The 21231-nt window shown below is 35.6% G+C and overlaps 1 protein-coding gene across 7 annotated transcripts in view; it reads right to left on the bottom strand.

Moving 5' to 3' along the window:
• NAALADL2 (N-acetylated alpha-linked acidic dipeptidase like 2) overlaps positions 1-21231 on the bottom strand; it is a 1407963-nt gene that overhangs the window by 48192 nt on the left and 1338540 nt on the right. For all 7 annotated transcript variants that reach the window (XM_074298220.1, XM_074298221.1, XM_074298223.1 and 4 more), the window contains 2 exons: positions 16437-16530; positions 3224-3422 (listed from right to left, as the gene is read on the bottom strand). In XM_074298220.1, coding sequence (XP_074154321.1) covers positions 3224-3422; positions 16437-16530 — 293 coding nt within the window. The remainder of the gene's footprint in view (positions 1-3223; positions 3423-16436; positions 16531-21231) is intronic.

Raw genomic sequence — 21231 nt, 5'->3', positions numbered from 1 at the left:
TGAAATATGCCAATAATCCATGATTTTATAGCTATGGTGTTGGCAGTATAAAATGGATTCAAATGGGGTTTAAATCTAGACTCTGCCTTGTATATACTTGGTCAAGTCACTTAAACTCTTTAATCTAAACTTCCATACCTAGAGGATCTATTCTAGAACTAAATCTATGACTCTATGTTTCCTAAGGTCTTTTCAGTAACACAGATGAAATCTGTATATAGCTTTTCATCTTTAATAATTTATTTGAGTTCAAGGAAACAAAATGTAATAAAACAAAACAAAATGTTGCAAATGGATCCATTATTAGGAGTGGAATTTGAAACTATCTTTTGATGATTCCAAGCCCAGCTCTGTACCTACTTAACTATAATATAGGCTTCTCATGACATATGGGATATGAACAAAAGGAATAAGCACAGAAGGTAGGTGGCTACACAAATTAATTTATCATCTTCAAGGGAATGAGGGAAAGGAAGGGAACCAGCATTTTAAAAAACTGCACAAAAATATTTCATGGTTTGGTAACTGTATAATGTTGGGGCAAAAATAGCAACACCCTCATCTCTATCCCCAAATGTTATGTGATCCCAGGATAAACATACTGGAGAACAAGCATGAAAAAAGCACAAAATAGACCCCCATGGATGATAATTAATAATAGCAATGATGATGATGAGAGCTAACATCTAAACAGAACTTTAGTATTTGCAAAACAGTTCATATTTCATCTCATTTGATATCACAATTTTGTGTAATATTTCCCCCATTTTCCAGATAAGGCAACCGTATTACAGGAAGGAAAGCCCACATGGACCAGATCCTACAATTATGAGAGTACCATACTTCTATTACCCAGAAATCAAATGCAAGATTGCAAGCTGAAATAAGTATAAAAATATTAAGACTCCATCAAGTCAGGAATTCATCATAACTTTCTGTGTAATAAGATTCCTCTCTCAAGCCATCTACACCCAGAGTGATGGGGGTTGAGGTCCCTTTAAAATTCCTTTCTAATTGCCCAACCCATGGCTGACCTTGATTCACAAATCCTGGTTAAAGGCACCCTTTGAATATCCGGGCCCAGCCCCACTATCAGTTCAGCTTCCCCTAGCCCTCACCTGATCTGAGCTAACTGAAAAGCCCACCAAGAACTTGGGGGGTACCACCCATCATCTTCTAGGTAACGTGCCGAAGCACTCTCTTTGCAGGAGCCCTTCCCCCAACACATGGTATCCTTCCAGCCATGTAAGGGTTCCTGCCCGCCCAGCGGCCACCTCTGGCCCTGGCATCTTTCTACAATAAACCTTTTACTTATCAATCTAGGTTTTTGGGCCTGTAAATTCATTTACAGGGGACCCTGCACCTCATGGGATTATCTTGCTATCTATGTGCTGGGGTTCCCCCTTTCCTTTCCCTCATTAAGAAGACTGTGAGAACTGAATGTGGACCACAACATAACATTCTTACTCTTTTTGTTGTTGTGTACTTGCATTTTGTTTTCTTACTCATTTTCTTTCCTTTTTGATTTGATTTTTCTTATGCAGCAAGAGAATTATATAAATATATTTATACATATTGGATTTAACATATATTTTAATATGTATAACATATATTGGATTGCTTGCCATCTACAGTAGGGGGTGGAGGGAAGGAGGGGAGAGTCTGAAACACAAGGCAATGCAAGGGTCAATGTTGAAAAAATATCCATGCATATGTTTTGAAAATAAAAAAGCTTTAAAAAAAATTCCTCTTTCCATGTGTGCTCTTTTTGTTAATTTTATAAAGTTTTCTCTTTTCTTTAACAAGAATGTCATTAAGCAAAAGTTATTACTATCAATCACCAATAAGAAAATACACAGAAACACACAGAAAATATACAGAGGAATAGGGACATGCAAAACCACCTTAAAGATAAAGGAACTAAAGCCAAAGGATTAAAAAAAGTGTTATTAATTACCAATTATGGGGCAATCTTGACATTTTCCCTGTCTTATTCCATTATTTCCAGTTCAGCCTTTAAAGGACATTACTGACCTCCGCCCAAAATTTATTCTGTCTGGATCATCTAATCTAAGGTAAATTCTTGCTCATTGTGTTCCTCTCAAACAAGTTGGGTGGAGGTAGATCCTTTGTTTAGCCTGCCCAAGACTAAGTGTGGTCTGAGTATATAAATAGTCCCTTTGTCCAAGAGTGACATGATGATGTAAGTCTCTTGGTCCCTCTTTGGAATAAGCCCATTTCTCACTGTAGTATTCATGTTCTTATTAATTGCTAACCAATCAAAATTGATTGCCATCCTCAGGAACACCCATTCTTCTCAGTGAATGGGATAAACTGAGTGAAGACCTCTCATGGAAAAGGGGCCTTGATCTACGCCCTATTGTGACTTGAGACTCTGCAATAACCAGTTGAGCAATAGCTAATTGCTGCAAGTGTTTGATTATCTTAAATAAACAAATATTTCCCTCCAGTCCCCTCCCCCACCTCTTAATTTGCATTTAAGTACTTAATGGGCAAAGAGTTTGCTATTTACTAGTATTTTTTTGTTTTAGGGATAAATAGAGGGGATAAGCCTGGACACCCCAGACAATGGGAGCAAAGGTTGGGGGAATGTGGGGACTTCCCGTTAGGGTCTGTATAATTTTGTGTTTTGTATTTTGTACTTTGCTCTTTACTGACTGACACCTTGTCTGTTGGGAGTTGCCCTTTCTTGAGAGAGCATAATAAATCCTTTCTCCTTTTTTTTTTTTACCTTGAGAATCTCTGATTTTAATTTGGATTTGGGTCATAGCTGTCCCACATATTAGGACATATAAACCGTGAGCCCTCCATCATGAGGGGTCTTTGCCATTCAAGAGTGTCATTAATCTCTTTTATTAATAAAATTAACATTATTTTAAAAATGACTAATTACCCTGAAACTGTTTCTCTTGAACTTTTTAAACATCACAGTAGGCAGAATAATTTGCTTAAGGTCATTTAGGTAGTATCAGAAATAGGATAGAATTTCAGAATTATATGGGAATTTAGAGATCACCGAATCCACACTCTTCTTTTTACAGATGTAAAAACCCTGAGCTTTGAGTAGTTATGACAGACAATTGCTTTGCTTTCCAGAGTCAGATGTCAAGTGAAGGCATTGGTGCAGTGTATTAGTTCTAAAAACAAGAAACAATTCAACCCAGTAGGGAAAAGTAAATGGAGTTTAGAGTAGATATCTTACCGGTAAAAACCTGGAGGCACCTGCTGTACTAAGAAATTCTTCTCCAGGTTTTGGAGAATATCATTCAGCATCCTGACTCGAATAGGGTCTCTCTCCTTGGGATCATTAGCAGGGCGCATCTCATCTGACTGGAACAATTCTGCACTGTCCCTCAGGCGGGAAGCCATCTCCAGCAGCTGGGACATGTGGGCATGGTCACCTGGTGAAAGATAAATAGGTGTTTCAGAGGGATAATGCCGACATTCCTCAAAGAACAAAACCTGTATGTTACACTCAATAGCCTCTTAGACAAGACATCCAAGGGAGTCCAACAGAGGATGGAAAGATGAGAAACTAATGGAGTGCAAGGGAAGAATTGGCTTTGGGAGCTCCCACTGGATGTGGATTTGAAAAAACAAACCTCAGGGCAGGATGCTTATTTACATGCTGACTCTGAAATTATATTGAAACACAAAGTCTACAAATCCATTGCAGTCTTCCTCTCTAAGCCCAAACTCTTCAGATCAATTCTGGATTTTCTCTTCCAGTCATGCAAATTCTTTTGGCAGCAACTCATGCTCAAGGTGTCATTCTTCTATTTGGGAGGCCTATGAATTTTTTTTTTTTTTTTTTTTGCAAACTACGAAGCATGATTTCTTATTCCTTATTAGTCCTCGGAGCCACAATGTCATGAGCAGTGCAGAAATTTCATGGAAATAAAAAAAAAAAAAAAAAAACAATGTGTCTGGTACACAATAATGAGCTTACACACCCTGCTTTCTTGAAACGGATTTGGGACTGCCATTCAATTATGCTAAAGTGTTTGAATACTGTGCAAACACTTCTAGGAAAAATTCACAAAGAAGTTTTTCTCACATAGCCCAGGGATTTTTTTTTTTTCAAGTACTGGGAAAACAACATTTTTTAGTATGGGAAATTAGCAAAATCAAGATCTTTTGAAAAACACTACCATATTGGAAGAGTTTTAATGTAGTTTCCCCTAGCAAAGCATACCATCAGAAGATCAAGCCAGGTAGTGATATAAAGCAGGAATAAAGATGATATACTGGGAACTAGAGAGAAAATCTCAGAGAGAAGAGCTGGGAGACAGCAGGTATAGTTGCTAGCCTCAAGTCAGTGAAGGCAAATGTATGACCTTGGCTGTGTCCTTTAGCCAGTTTCCTATTCCCTTCTGAATTTTCATGATTACTGCCTCCAGGTAAGGATCATCTCCCCCTTAATTCATTAAATTCCTAATTCATTAAAAATAATTCAGCTTATAAAATGAATTTATATGTTAATTTTGTATTTTTAAAAGGAATAGCTGTACATAACTTTGCAGTTTCATGTGGAATCAACTTTTTAAAACTATGTTATGGGAACACTTATTTATTACATAAATTAAAAAAATAAAAATTCAGTTCAAATGTCATCTCCAACATTAGGCATTTTTTGGGATTCCCCCAGTCTTTAGTGTCTTTTCTTCAATTAAGAAAAAAAAAAAAAGTTGTTTTGTACTTAATTATCCGTTTTCATGTTCTCCCTTTGTGCATTTCCATAGAGCTTAGAGCAGTGTTCGATACATAGTAAAATATATATAAAATCATTATGATTGGTTGCTTAGGTTATTCTCCTGACTCATTTCTGCCCCTTAGATACTAGTTTTTTCCACGTTTCTCCTCAAGTATTCCTCCTTAATTAAAACCTTCCTGCATACTTATTCCCTTTTCCACTGTGCACACCCCCATTCTTCCCAAAATCAAGTTGTAGCTATTTCTCTAGATATGTTCTCTCAACAGAATGTAAACTCCTTGATGTTTTACACTTTGTATCCTCAATGACTAACGCATTTCTTTGAACATAGTAGGCATTTAATAAATGCTCACTGGGTATAATTGAAAATAAGTCTTCTGGACCCCTCAGCTATCCAGTTCTTGCTTTTTTGTTTTTTTTTTTCATCTTGACTCTTAGCATGTTGCTAAATTTATCTTAAACCTCTGGACTCCAAGCCAAAGCTGCCCATCCCATCTCTATAACCTCTATCTAACATATCAAATCTGTTTTCTCTGCCTCAGATAATGAGATAGAAAAAGCGCTTCTCCTCTTCCAAAGAGATGGTTGCCTTTGGGTGTTGAACAGCACATGCACTATTACATTTGGTTAATGATGAGGTCTAACTGTACAGACTTTGCTCTCTTTATTTCTTTTTTAGTCTTTACCATGGGGGATTGGTAGTGGATGGGGGAGAAGTATATTTGGGGATGAGGTAAGGTAAAACAAAACACATCAATTAAAGGAGTTTAACAGAAATATGTAATTAGTACTGGGAGAATTGAGTCAGAAAAGAAGCCTTGAAATACTATTGAATCATAAAACTCCAGGTGCCTTATTTCAATCCTTGTTGGAATAATCCTCCTTCCTTTTGAGTATTGTCCCTCACCTTGATGTCCTCCACCCTCAACTTCTTATCTTGACCCTTATCCTGTTAGGACTAAGTTAAAGTCCTCTCCTAGAATTATGGCTTATCCACACACACAGTGTGTCCCCCTTATCTGCCTTTTTTATATACTCAAGATATATATATATATTCTATTTAGCTAAAAAAATAAATAAATAAAAGGATTCTGCTTCAGTCACTCAGGGTCCAATGATTTTTGAACATGAGTTCCATTGCACCGGCTAGCCTAAACTCTCCACATTAAAAAGATTAAAAAAAAAAAAAAAAAAAAAAAAGAACAAAAAGAAAAAAACTAATCTTTGTCTTGCCTCAGTTTCTCTGGCATTACAATAAGAGTTCAGATTTTATTTTTGTATGTTTAGAATATCAATGTAGTTGCTCCTCTCCTTCCCCAACCAAATATGAACTATACCTCTATTAAATGAGGAAAAATTTAAAAGAGGGAGAAAAAATTTAGCAAGCCAAATTTGAAAATTATCTCTTTAAATGTGAGCTCTCAAGGAAAAGATAAACATGGTGTTTGAATGGTGAGAGATATCAATTTATCATAAACACTGAAAATCGACATTGACAGCATAAAAATTAATTGAAAATGCCAACCTGACTTATCCTGACATATTTCAGGAGGCAGTTAGTTAGATGCATCTTCTTTTAAGTGAGCAATCATCTACTTTGTTTTTATTTCAGAGGAGAATGCCAAATAAAGGCGTTCTTTCACCAGGTGTTTACTGAGCATCTATCATCACCACCAATAAATATTTATTGAATGTCATTCTCTCTTCTTATCTCCTTTGCTAGAATGAATGATAATAGTATTATAGATTGAGAGGAAAGGAGAGAAGGAGAAAAGGAGAGAAGGAGAGGGAGAGAGAGTGAGAGAGGAAGAGGGAGAGGGAGAGGGAGAGGGAGAGGGAGAGGGAGAGAGGGAGAGGGAGAGGGAGAGAGGGAGAGGAAGAGGGAGAGGGGGAGAGGGAGAGGGGGAGAGGGAGAGGGGGAGAGGGAGAGGGGGAGAGAGAGAGAGAGAGAGAGGAGAGAGGAAAAGGAAGAAAGAGAGAGGAGGGAAGAAAAGAGAAAGAGAGAGAGAAAAGAAGAAGAAGGACAAGGACAAGGAGGAGGAGGAGGAGCAGCAGCAGCATGAGGAATAAAGGAGAGAGAGAAAGTAAGAAAGAGTTAAACAGGATTAACCAACACATCAACCAAGTCTGATAATATTTTTAATGTTCTATGCCCAAAGTAGATAGAGCAAATATTATGAATATTTTATAGGTAAAGAAATTCAGGCTCAGGAAAATTGTGTCCTACCTGCTTTCTTTCTAGTGCCATTCCTACAACCAATTTCTAGGGAAATTATTGAAAAACTAGAACAAAGAATCCAAAGTAGATGCTATATACTAGATCAGGAACACTAGAATTGAGAATTAGAGAAAAGGAAGGAAAGAAGACATAAAAGGGCTCAATGTGCTTGTCCTTGACTACGTTGAATCCCAGGAAACTGGACCATTTAGATTTTTGAAAAAAGTGGTCTAGATAGGGATCTTCAGAAAGTTGTGCTGGGTTAAAATTATTGTAGCCATTTGTTCCCTAAAAAAATCTTTGGGGGCACAGTCAATGATTCTTTTTGAGTCCTCTAGATAGTAGAAGATTCTGATCATTCTTTTTTTTTTTAATTTTTATTTTATTTTATAATTATAACATTTTTTTTGACATTTTTTTGACAGTACATATGCAGATTCTGATCATTCTTAGCATAGCACAGAAAGATCTCTGGGTTTACAATCCAAAGACTGGAGTTAAAATTCTTGTTCTGACACCATGTGACATGGTTATCTTTGCTCCTTGACTTTGTCATCTGAAAAAGCAAAACCTAAAAAGCCCATTAGAGAGAATGCCAGCAGTTCCTGTGTTGTGAATACTTTATTGACAGGCTTCAAGAAAAGGCTGGATGACCAATTGCTGGGCAAATCACTTAACTTCTCTCAGTTACAGGCCAGAACTCTGAATTTGAAATAAAGGATTCTTACAAGGTGCTAAATCAGTGGAATGGATAGAGATGATAGTTATCTAATTTAGCATGGCTCAGTATGATTGACTTAATCCTACAAGTAGATTATGAGCCAGAATTTGAAAGAAAGTACTAAGTGGAATTGAGGAGAAAATGGTTAAATCTAGTTTAGCATTGATTTAATCCTACAACAAATAATGGTTTCCTAGTGATATAATGAATGGTTTGTACTCAGTGTAGGGCATATAAGCTAGAAGCTCTTGGGGCCAGAAAGACAAGTGCACTAGAAGTTCTTGGGGGCTGAGACAGATTGATTCCATCATCCACCTTTGTGGTGGCTGGAGGCTGAAGCACAAACTTTTGGATTTGGAGAGATTCAGAGGGCAGAGAAAGAGGTGGGAGCTCAAGCTCTGGGAACCAAGGAGAGAGAGATAGGCCTCTAAGAAAACCAGCTGAGTCCCAAGTGAAGGAGATAAGACTTTGATGGAGACAATAAAGGATTTGGACTTTAATCCCTGGCTGTACTTGTGGTGATTACTGAACTGAAATGAAGGCTGCTCCCAGAGACCCCAAGAAAACCTCAACAGAGAACATTACATTTTAGAGAGAACATTACATCTCTCAATCTCAGGTTTCTCATCCATAATATGGGAATAATAATAGTACCCACTTCACAGGGTTGTCATGAGGATCAAATGAGAGCATTTGTGAATTATGTTGCAAATCTTAAAGTATAATAATACTAATGATAGTTTTGTTATCATCATAATCATCACCATTATAATCATCATCATCACCATCATCACCATCATCCTCTTTACTATCACCATCACCATCATCATCACCATCAACAACAACAAGAAAACCAACAATCATCTAGCTTCCTTCCCTTCAAGACTCTGCTCACATTCTGCCTTCTACAGGAGTCTTATCCTAATTCCTTCAGTTGTTAGGGATCTTGTCTCACAAATAACTTTGTTTTGCTTTATGTCTGCCAAAACACCGGTGTTCCATCTAATGGAATAGAGAGGGTGGTTGGGATAGTGTTCCTTTTTGTTAGCATTTAGCATAGAATCTTGCATTTAGTAGGCTCTTAATAAATGCTTTATGGATTTAAATGGATTAAGCAGTTCCTTTCTCTTCCAACTTTGGTGGCTTTTGGTTTCTTTTTTTGAAGTCTTTTTTTTGAGCCCCACTCAATTTCATTTTAAATCAAGAGTGAATATACTGGTCATACTTTAAACTAGATGTGTTTTTTTGGGGGGGAGGATTTCTTTTTTATATCAAAAAATAGGCTCACTCCTGAATAATATTTCACGGAGCCTATTCATCTAGAAATGAGCTTATCACAGTTTTAAAGGCGCTAACAATCGCATAACCACTGCTTCGGCTTCAATGATTCATACTGACAAGAGAACGTGTGATTTATATTCTTCCCAAATAGGGTAGTTAAAAGTCACCCAGCAGGTGATTTGAAAGAAGGTGGGGAAAGGATGTTACTTAATATCATCTTAAAAATGCTTCACGGCACCACTTGACAGAAAAAAAGAAATCGCCAGTGTTGGTAGAGTTAAGGGAAACAAGGGCTCTTTATTATCCTGCATTTTCTCTTCCTTCTGCTGTTCTTTTAGGTGTGAATCATAATGAATCATCTCAGTGAGGCATTTAAGATGGTAAATAAACAATAAATGCAGGTAGAGAAAAGAGACAGGATTGCAAAATCTCTTGATCCTTATTATTCAAAAAAATGTGGTTTAACATGGCATAGATCCATGGATAGTATTTAAAGGCCTGTTCAACCAAAAGACTTTCGATCCTTGGAGCTAAAATAGTTACCCAGAAAGACTTTCAGAGCGCCCCAAAAATAGTCTTGATATATCACAAAGTGGTAGAAATCAAATTCATAGGTTGACATGTCTTCTTGACAGTGATGTCTGGAACATGAGTTGGTGGACATGAATTCTCTCTTCTCCTCCTCTCTTTATCTCACATACCTCTGACATTATCCTTTACTATTTTGTCCTTTTTTTCTAGATCTGATAAAGAGGGACCCTATATTTTGTTAAGAAAAACTTCTTTACACCTGCCTTCCTCTCTTCTATCTTCTCTAGCATAATCTCATTATCATCCCCAGTTTTCCTCTAATGTTCAAACTTTTCTTATTTATTGGCTCATTCTTTGAAAACACACCCAGTCTCTCCATCAAACAATACAGAAATAAAAAAAGAGGAAATGGTTTCTCTCTCTCCCCCCTTCCCTCTCTCTCCTCAAAACACACACACATGTATTTTTTTTGGGATGGCAAAAACTGAAAACTAAAGGGATGTTCATCAGATGAAGGACTGCCAAACAAATTGTGGTATATGAATGTGATGGAATACTACTGAGATATAGAAAATTGTCACTTCTTCATTTCTAAGAAACATGGAAACCCATTTATAAATAGATGCAGACTAAAGGGAACAGAAACTGAAGAACAATATGACAACATCAATATGATAAAATTTAACATTACATTAATAACAATATAACTTTGTCATCCATTTGGAGGGAAAAACAAGTTTCACATTGTCGATTTGTGGTTTCATGTGCAACCATTTTTTTTTTATTGTACTATGTTATGGAAGTGCTTCTTTTGTTTTGTGAATTGAAAGTAAAATTTTAAAAATGAAAAAATTTGAAGACTTGTATGAAATGATAAAGAAATTTGCAGAATGAGAAAATTTCATACAATAATAAAAAACACTACAAAAACAAACAATTCTGAAAACTGTAAAAAGAATGACATCCATGATTCCAGAGTACCTGTGATAAAGAATGCTATTCACCTACTTATAGAGAGATGATAGACTTAAGATTTAGAAAAATATGTTTTTTTTTAAATATGGAGGCTGATGTCACATGTTTTTGTTTAACTATGCATATTTGATACAAAGAGTTAATTTTTTTCTTCAATATGGTAACAATGGGGATACAAAGAAAAATATATAGATTTCTATTGATTAAAAAAAAAAAAAAACTTCAATAAAAAGTCATCCTATTATTCAATAAAAAGCTCCTCCTTTTCTTCTTGGTTAAATTCTTCCAAAAAATTAATTTTACTTGCTAATTGCCTCTCCCCCCCCCTCCTAATTTGATCTCCTTGATGTCCAAAGGACTCTCAAAAGTTTTCTCCAGTACCACAATTTGAAAGTGTCTATTCTGTAGGGCTCAATTTTTCTTATAGCCTTTCTCACAGCTATTCATTGCTACTGAAAAAAACATTGCATTGACTATAGAGACTTTTGCTGGCCAAAATGTTGTCTCTGCTTTTTAGTATGCTGTCCAGATTTGCCACAGCTTTCACTCCAAGAAGCAAGCATCTTGTAATTTTATGGCTACAGTGACCATCTGCAATGATCTTTGAGACTAAGAATATAAAATCTGATATTGCTTGCATTTCTTCTCCCTCCATTTGTCAGGAAGTGATAGGACCAGATGCCAAAATCTTGGGGAGGGGGGTGTTAATGTTAAGCTTCAAGTCAGCTTTTTCACTCTTCTCTTTCACCCTCATCAAGAGGTTTATGGACTAGAACCTGGATTACTGGATTCATGGTTCAGGGCAGCTTCTAATGCTCTGAATTATAGGCTAAATCCTTGTGAGAGTAAAGCTGAATAGAAGTTGGGGATGGCTGGGCTCCTGAGGCAGCATCTTGAGAAGAGACTAGGGCCTCTGGCCAAGCTTCCTTTTCCCTACCTACTTACAATTTGATGTTACTGACCTTGACCTCAATCTCTAGGATTGAACTCCTAAATAGAAGATTGGGAATATTCAGAAAAACTGAAATGAGAACTTGGAGCCAGCCTCAGGGCAATTCCAGAATCTAATTTGATCAAATGAAGTTTCTTCCACTAGGAAGTCTCCTAAAGTCTCCAGACCCCATTCCCGAGGATGGGAAGGAGAGCTAGGATGTGCTGAGTAGCTCACATATTCAGTCCATTGCCATACAAATCTTGTCTTCTCTATCTTCACAAAATATCTCCTGTACATCTCTTCTCTACTCATTCAACCAACTTCATTTTAGGCTCTTATAGCTTCATCCTAGATTTGGATTATAATAAAAGCTTTAAAAAATCTGATCTTTCTAACTATCTTTACCCAAATTCAAATCCATCCTTCAAAAAGCAATAAAAATGAGCTTCTAAAAAACAATTTAAAATTTATTCCTATCTACATTTCTTGCAGAAATAAAGGAGGCATATATGATCAGTTCCTTAATATCTATAATCAACTCAATGATCAACTATAATTCCAGAGGACTGAATAGAAGATGCTACTCATTTCCTGTCAGAGAGCTGATGGTGATATGCAGGTGGTTATATGCATAGTTTTAGAAATGTCCTTTATGGGAATTTGTTTTGCTTGCCTAAGTGTATTTATTACAGGGCCTTTGTTTATTCGTTTCAAAAAACATGCAAAAATAGTTCTCAACATTCACTCTTGAAAAACCTCCCCCATCAACTTCCCCCTCTCCTAGAGGGGGGAGTTACCCAATAAGTTTAAACATATGCAATTCTTTTAAACATAGTTCTACATTTATCATGCTGCACAAGAAGAATCAGATCAAAAGGGAGAAAGTGAGAAAGAAAAAAGGACCAAACAACAACAACAAAAAAAGGTGAAAATATGACTTTCATCCCCATAGTTCTTTCTGGATCTCAAGATTATATGATTAAAGTTCTTATTTTGTGAATGAGCAAAGTAGATTAGGTGAAAGGATTTGGCAAATGTCACATAGGATTTCAATAGTAGCATCAAAATTGAACACATGTCCCCAGACAATAAACCTGATTCACTGGATCACATAGTCAAACACTAAGAAATCTCAATTCAGACCTGATTCCTTAGGATTCTAACACTGAGTGAGAACATTGTGAGAAGAGGGGCACAATTTAATTTCTAATTTTCTAGGAAACATTTGAAGTAAATTGGAAATTCTAGACTACTCTGTGATACGGGACAAGTTTATCCTTCCCTCAAAAGGTCTAGCTTTTGAGAAGCTTCATTCATAAGCTGAGGAAGAGAGAAACAATACTGGACCAGATGAGGTTCTGCCAACCTTAAAAGATCTGAGGGGAGCTAGGAGATGAAGGGGACAGAATGCTGAGCCTGGAGTCAGGAAGACTGAGTTCCAAGCCAGCCTTGAATGTGAACCTGGGTAAGTCACTTAAACCTTTTTTGCCTCGGTTTTTTCATCTGTAAAAGGAACCAGAAAAGGTAATGGCGAACGACTCCAGTATTTTTGCCATTAAAACTACACATGGGCTTATGAAGTTAGTTACAACTAAAATGACTGAACAAACAAAACATCTTGAGGAAGTGGGCTAGAGATGATTAAAAAACCACTGTTATATAATGGTGAGGGTTAAGGAGGTGGTGGCTAAGAATCTCTTACAGCTCCAGCAAGTAGAATTTCAATTCAATTCAATCAAACTTTGCTAAATGGCAACTCATTGCTTTTGGCACAGGGCCTCCTGGTTCATAGGTACCTATAATCTCATTTTCTTATAAAACGAAGAGGAGTTTATGGAAATGAGAAAGGAAACAAAACCAGAAGTGGGTAGATCAGAATGTGCTGTGACTTTAGAATAGAGACAAGCTTCAAAATATGAAACTGTAAACCTAACAGGGCATGGAATTATCACCTTCAAAGTAATTTTCATTTCTCTAAAATTAAGTGATTGACGCTAATGAATTATCAGAGCTAATGGGGAAAAAAGGGAGATTAAATCAACATTGTCTGTTATTCAGAGAACAGGAGGAAGAGCTGCCAAGAACCATTTTCCATTTCGTGAGGAGCTACAGAGGCGGCAGTAAGCCACACATTGCAGAATGATGATTTCCTGCTGTGTCTGGATTGAGCTAAATAAATGTGTATAGAGTCAGAGCAGAGACTAAATGACTTTTATTTTTCTTGGCCACTTACTGTTTGAAGAATGTTGTTAACTAACTTCTCTGCTGACAAAGACAAATGGTTGGTGTTAAATAAAAGCAAATTTATGTGACCATAAATTATATAAAATTGTTAATTTCTATGTTACAGAGGGGATGAAGCTTCCCCAGCAAAGATGCACTATATTCTTGTAGTAACAAAATGGCCAGCAAACTTGTGTCCTCTATCCATGATTTGTTAGTTGAGTGACCTTGTCAAGTCCCTTAAACTCTCTGAGATTCAATTTCCTCATCAGGAAAATGGGAATAATAATTTTTTTTTTACTATCTATTTCCTGGGGTTGTTGTCAGGTTCCAATGAAATAATGTATATAAATCATTATGAGGATGTAAAGCTTTTATTATAAACTTGTCATCCTCTAGATTTAGTATTAAGTGTCAGAGGACCAATCCTGGTACTGACACTACTTATCTACATGATTTTAGGTAAGTTACATAAGCCACAACATCTACTTCTGTATGATGAATGAGTTGGATTGTGTGACTTTCTATGTTCCTTCTCAGCTCTATAAGAAACTATAAAGTTCTATGACAATTCCAATCATTTTGGGCATGTACATCTGGAAGAACCCTCATGGATCTTAAGGTCATGGAGCTGGAAGGGACTTCAGAAATCAGATAGACAAAACCTCTCATTATACAGATGGGGAAACCAAGGTAAGGGAGTTTCAGTGATTTGGTAGTGAGTAGAATGAAGAATAGTGTTCAGACCTTCTAAACCCAATCCTGGTGCCTTTATTTATTTGTTTGTTTGTTTATTTAATCTTTCTTTTTATTTATTTTTTGTTTGTTTGCTTTTACTGTTATACTTTCTCTTGTTGCGTTTCCTATTGACAGGAAAGGGCAGCTAGGTAGCACAGCAGTTAGAGCAATATTGGAATCTGGAAGATTAATATTAAATCCAGTCTTACACATACTTACTAGTTCTGTGACCCTGGGTTAGTCATTTAACCTTGTTTGCCGCAGTTTCCTTCTCTGTAACTTGACTGCAGAAGGAAATGCAATGTATTTGGCAATGAACCTTTGCCTAGAAAACCCTAAATGGGGTCACCGAATTAGACATAACTGAAATGACTGAACAACAAAGTTATTAGGAAATAGTTTTAATAAAATATAGACTTTGTCACTTATTTTAACCTTATCTACTAGAATATATGACATTTATATGTCCATACAAACAAATACACCAGTAAATGAGCATATACATATTAATTCCCTAAATATATCTGTTTAGTTCTGGCTAAACATTCAAACCAAGGTCATTCCATCAAATTCAGCTCTCCAGCAATAACCAATAAATCAACTGAAACAAATTTTTCTGTGGTAAATTATCCTTCTTCTTCATGGTTGTGAAGATGGAGGAGAACTGGAATGATCTGCTGCCAATGTAAACCAATGCAATAAATAAATGAAATGGCCAGTTGTCAAATGGTGAAAATTACATGGTTGAAATTGCAATTGGGTTTCAGAGACTCTCATCCTTCCCCTGGTTGCAGTGCGGGAGAAACAGCATTTTATGGATCAGTCACAAAGACTGTTTATCTTTGACTGTAGCCAAGAACTTAAGTCTAATTATTGCTCAACTGTCATAATAAAATCAGAAGAAATATAAACAATTTATGCGTATATTAAGCGGCTAAATATTATGTTTAATTTAACACTGTGCATGCATACTGCTAGGCTAATGAAATCATCTGGGATTATTGCCTATATTCAAAATAAAATAGCTATTTGGGTTTGAGTAAGTTCGTGACTGCTGTATAATACCACTAAATTCTCACTAAAATATCCTCTGCTAGGAAACAAGGAGGTATAAAATGACCCTTCCTTTACTATATGTGCTGGTAGATATCATGTGTATTATTTTTATAAAGTGAAAGTATTTTTCCTATGGAAAAATTCTAATGGTAGGATTGTGTAGAAATCACCTGGCAGAGTAAAGGATCATAGGCTCATACATCACAACTCTAGACCTAGAAGGAATTATGATGACCATCAGATCTAAGCTTTTCATTTTACAGATGAAGGAACTGAGGTCCAAAAATAATTAAGAGTTATTCAAGGACATATGAAGAGGTACTCATAGGATGATCAATACAGACTAAAATAAGTGAAGAGATATCAGAAGTCATATAATCCCATTTCTCATTTTTCAGATGAAGAAATTGAGGTTTAGAGAGGTTGGCTGACTTGTCCAGAATCACACAGATAGTTATATAGCAGAGGTAGAATTTAAATCTAATTCTTCTAACTCCCAATTTGTTATTGGGTGATTTCATTTCCTTATTCTTTGGTACATAATTCATAGGGTATCCTCACAGTAATGGAAGAAGAATGATGCTACCATAGAATACTACTCCATCTTTGATAACTCTCTCTCCTATAAAATCTAAATTAATCTCTACCTTTATAGAATGATATAGTGAAGGTCATGATGCTGGCAGGCAGAGACACTGAAGGGTAGGATTCACATAAAATTCAAAGAACCAGTGTACAAACTATAAAATGACATCTCTGATAGAAAGATGAATAGTCAGGGAAATCTTCCAAATTCAAAGTTTCTTCTGATATCTCAACAGCTCCTCTGTCTTATCAATAAGGAAGCTAAAATTTTTCCCTGCCCAATATTGCTCACCTTCTAGAAGGAGAGACTTCTTGCATTGCTGAAGAAAGTAGAAGAATGCTATATGACATTCATCAGAATATTACTATTCGTTGTTGAAAATTAGACGAAACATTTTTTTTTACATTTGTTCAAATTACTATAATTCTCATAAATTACCTTTAAGGCTGTTTTGAACTTCTAATGCTATATCCAGAGCATTAAAGGGCAGAACTGGATCATTGGCAATTTGCAAAATCACTTCTCCTGAGAGCTGAAAGAAAAAGAGAAAAAAATTGCTAATGTGTATAATAATTAAAGTGGGATTTTGGGGGGATGGGATGGCCAGAATTTCATAAAGTTTTATACATCAGGGGGAAAGAAAACACATGAAAAATGATAATATTTTTTGGAAAATGTTTATTCTAAGGATAAAAAATAACTCTGTATGTATACTATAAATATATACATATATATTCATTTTAATCCTTTATTGTTCAGGGAAAAAATAAATCACTCAATATGTTTTACCTGTCCTAGAGTAGTATGATGAAATTTAATATTTGGTGTTCCTTGAGGATGAGACAAACTATTGGGAAATAGTTTGCTCCATAACTTGGAGGTGAGATATTTGAACTTTTAATCAGTTGCTTATCAGTTAGAAAAGCAAAAGAGCTGAAGCAGATAATCTAGAATGAATGTCAGGTTAATGGAATCAGGATTGTAGCATCATAGATGTATTCTATTTTATTAAAAACATAATTCGATCGAATAAAGGCTCAGAAATAATCCTGTTATTCTCATCAGACTCAATCTTTTTTTTTTTAACTGAAAAGTCATCAGCACAATTGATACCACCCATAAACCACATTAAGTTTAATATAGAAAAGAAGGTTACAAGTTTCTCTTCATACAGACAATGGAATGGACTTTAGAAATATTCTAGTCTAATTCTTCATTTTATAAAAAAGGAAACTAAGATTCAGAAACGTGGAACAAATTACTAAGGATCCATACATTAAGTGTCTCCTATGTTCTGACTCTCGGTTTGTGCACTGGGGGCAATAGGAAGTCTAGATTAGGTGTGGTCTCTGACTTCACAGATTTTATAACAGATTAGGGAGATAAGACAAAAAGTATTAAATATAACAAAGGGGCCAAACAAGCCTTTCAAGTGTAGCTCATTCCAGATAAAAAATCTCATTTCAATGTATTAACATATTTGTTAAATAAAAAGAAATATAAATGTTTGTATAAATGGGCTTTCTAAATCAATATAAAGGCCACAGGAATTCTTATATACGGTTTAGTGACCCTCATTGCTATTTTAGTTCGACTCCATTGTATATAAGCACCAAATACAACCTCTCTACCATTTTTGGTAGGAGGTTTTTGAGAAGTGCTGTACATGAAAAATTCATCGCACTGTAACCAACTTGGTGATGAAGAGCTTTCATTTCTCCTTTGACCTTCCTTTTCAAAAAACATTTGACCTAGTCATGCTCCAATAGTTGGACCATCTTCCTCTGTCTCTTCCTCCAAGAAGAAAAAATAAGAGCGATTCTGAAATTGAATTTTTTTTTTAATTAGAGTACCATGCCTCTTCTTTATCAACGTCTACTGGATAATAGACATTGCTGAGCACATAGACTTTGCCTATATTTTTGACTTTGATTTTGACGTGAATAGGCTGAAGGTGAAAAGGAAGGTTAAGGAAGCCTATGAAAACTCTACCTAGGAAAGTGTTGGTTGGCAATTTTTTTTAATCTTCAGAGCAAAATGTAGAGGTTCTGACAAAAGGAGGGTAAGTCAGCCATCCTGTTATTTCTATATATTAAAAAAAAAAAAACAAAAAAAAAAAACATGGCAACCAATGCTAGTGTTTTGAAAGCACCTGTCCTTCTCCTGATCTCTAGGTACAAATTAGTTCATATGTAGAAAGAAGGTTACTGGAAATCTTGCTGTGTGGGAAAGGGAAAGGAACTCTCCCTAAGCTTCTTTCAGAGCTAGTATGGATCTTTTCAAATTCTCCCTCTGGTGGAAGGGTAAGTACTTGGTCTAAGCCAGAGCATCTCCAACTTTAAAGCATTTTCATTCTTTGATCCTTACAATGGTTTGAAGTTGGCAGGGCAGGTATACTTGTCATCATTTTACAGATGAACTGAGTCTGGTAAAAGTTCATAAAACCTATAGTTTAAAAACCATAGAACTGGAGGGGAAGGGCTCTTACAGTTGAAATGGAAGCTGAGAGATTTTCACTGACTTCCTGAAGTCATAGAAATAACACATTGAATATTTAGAGCTGGTAGTCCTTCCCTCCCTTCCCAAAAGGCTTTCTGGAATCAGAAAGACCTGAATTCAAATCTGGCTTCATACAATTACTATCCATATGACCCTTGACAAGTTATTTAACCCTGTTTGCCTCAGTTTCATCATCTGTAAAATGAGCTAGAGAAAGAAATAACAAACCACCACGTCATGAAAACTCAAAAAAACTCCAATTGACTAAATGACTGAACAACTTCTGACTCCAAATTTAGCACTATTTCTATGGTACTTCAGGGTTAATTGAATTCCCTAAAGTTATACAATTATTTAAAAATCACAGAATATTAAAATTACTTAGTTCAACCACCTCATTTTTATACAATCACAGAATCTCATATCTAGAAGCGAACTTAGAGATCATCTTTTCCAACTATCTCATTGTCAGTTGAAGATCTAAAGCCCTGACTTGAGATTTCCAAGACCCCAAAGATGTAAATTTAGAATTAATTGATTTAATTGGGTTTGGGGGTAATATGCAGAAATAATAATGATATATATGGATTAATTTTGCTGAAATTAATAATTAATTCAATTAATTTTATTTGACTCTCTAGGATTCTGTAAACAAGCTGCCATATCACCAAGTAAAGGATATTTCATTTTTTCTTTGCCTATGTTTATTCCTTTAATTACCCTTTCTTTTATTATTGCCAAAACTAGTATTTAAAGCACTATATCAAATAGTGGTAATGATAAACACCTTTGCTTTATCCCACCTTTTACTGGAAAGACCTCTAATTTATTTCTATTACATATAATGCTAGCTTTGGTTTTAGATAGATATTATTTACCATAATAAGGAAAGATCCATTTATGTTAATACTCTTCAGTGTTTTTAACAGAAATTAGTGTTACAATTTGCCAAAAGCTTTTTCTGCATTTATTGAGATAATTATATGATTTCTGTTGTTTTTCTTATTATGAGCTATTACATTTACAGTGTTTCCTGCTACTTTACTTAATCCTGCATTCCTGATATAACTCCAATCTGGTCATAATTTATAATATGTTTATGTAGCCTCTTTGCTAATATTTAAAATGTTTTGACAGTTAAAAGTATTTATGTATCTGTCTAAATTCAACATCCCAATAGAATATAAAATCCTTGTGGAAAAGAACTGTTTTGGTTTTTTGTTGCATATCAAGACTTTGACTTAAAAAAGCTGAAACTCTCACCAGATCCAAAGCCATCTCCACTCATCCTGATCTATATCTTGCACTGGATAGAAGTGGCTCTAGAGGAGAAAGTGAGGCAGGTGACTTTACCTAGCCTTCTCTTACTCAAATCCAATTTACTTACTCAAATCCATACCTCCCTGGTATCATGGCCCTCTTGGAGAATGAGGGACAAACAACAATATAGAAAGCACAATGAATAGAGTACTGGATCTGGCATAAGGAAGGCATGAGTTTAAATTCATCTTTAATTACTAACTGGCTGTATAATCCTGGGGAAGTTATTTAAGAGTTCTCTGCCTCAGTTTCCTAAACTGTAAAATGGAGTTAATAATAGCATCTACTTCCTAGGGTAGATCAACTAAGATAAAATTTGCAAGAAAAATATTAAGTACAATATCTGGCATGTAGTAGGCATTTATTAAATACAATTTGAAAGAGAGGCACTATGGTATAATGTCAAAGAGGGCTTGGACTTGGAGCGAGGAAGATTTTTATTCAAATCATACTACAGACCCTATGCAGGTTACTTAAGCTTCTTGTATGTCATTTTCTTCCTCTGCGAAACAAGAAATTTACAATAGATGACTTCTATACTCTCTCCTAATTCTAAATTTATGAAAAAAAAAAAAAGTAATCTGATGTTTAAGAGAGTAAAGACAAATTAAGAAATGATAGTTGTATGCTAGATTCATTGGCTTTGAATCCATGATCCTATGAAGTTAATGGTAATGTTTAATCTGAAGAAAGGAAGATAGAGAGAGCCCAGTAGAATGTAAACTGCTTGAAGGCAGGGACTGTTTCATCACTATGTCTGTATACAAAGCTTCTTTTTAAAAGTATTTATTTGTTTTTACGTTCTTTTTAAAATTTTTATTTTATTTTAAATTCACAGAACAAACTAAGCATTTTCATAACCAGTACAATTTAAAAAAGGTGAAAGCACATGAAACTGCAAAGCTATTTGTTGAACCTTGAATTAAAAAATCATAGCTACCCCCCACACTTCCTTGCTATTAGGACTAGAAATTGAGTTTTAAAAATAAAGGAACCCAGGAAAAACTTGAAGCTTAGATCATCTTTACATACTATTGTGTCATAAACTCCAGGTGCATTGTCTTGATCCTTGCTAGGATAATTCCCCCTCTGTTTGAGTATTCTCCACACCCCACTGTTTCCTGTCCTGGACCTTCTTATCTTGACTTCTATCCTGTCAGGATTAAGTTATGATCCTTTCCTGGAATTATGGCTTGTCCATCCTCCCAGTGTCCTCGCCCCGCCCTCCCCCCCATTGCCTTTGTTTCTCCTATGAGATTGTATACTCAGGTTATGTATTTTATTTGCAAACCCTAGTTAGCTAAAACCCTATGTAACTTCCCTGCCTCAGTTTATCCAGGCTGAATGCTTTGGACAAGTCTCATTCGGTCAGCTAGCCTAAATTCTCCACATTAAAGTTTAAAAACCAATCTCT

The sequence above is a fragment of the Sminthopsis crassicaudata genome, chromosome 3 (genome assembly GCF_048593235.1).
Source record: "Sminthopsis crassicaudata isolate SCR6 chromosome 3, ASM4859323v1, whole genome shotgun sequence".
NCBI classification, from domain to species: domain Eukaryota; kingdom Metazoa; phylum Chordata; class Mammalia; order Dasyuromorphia; family Dasyuridae; genus Sminthopsis; species Sminthopsis crassicaudata.
This window is presented reverse-complemented; position numbering and strand designations above follow the sequence as displayed.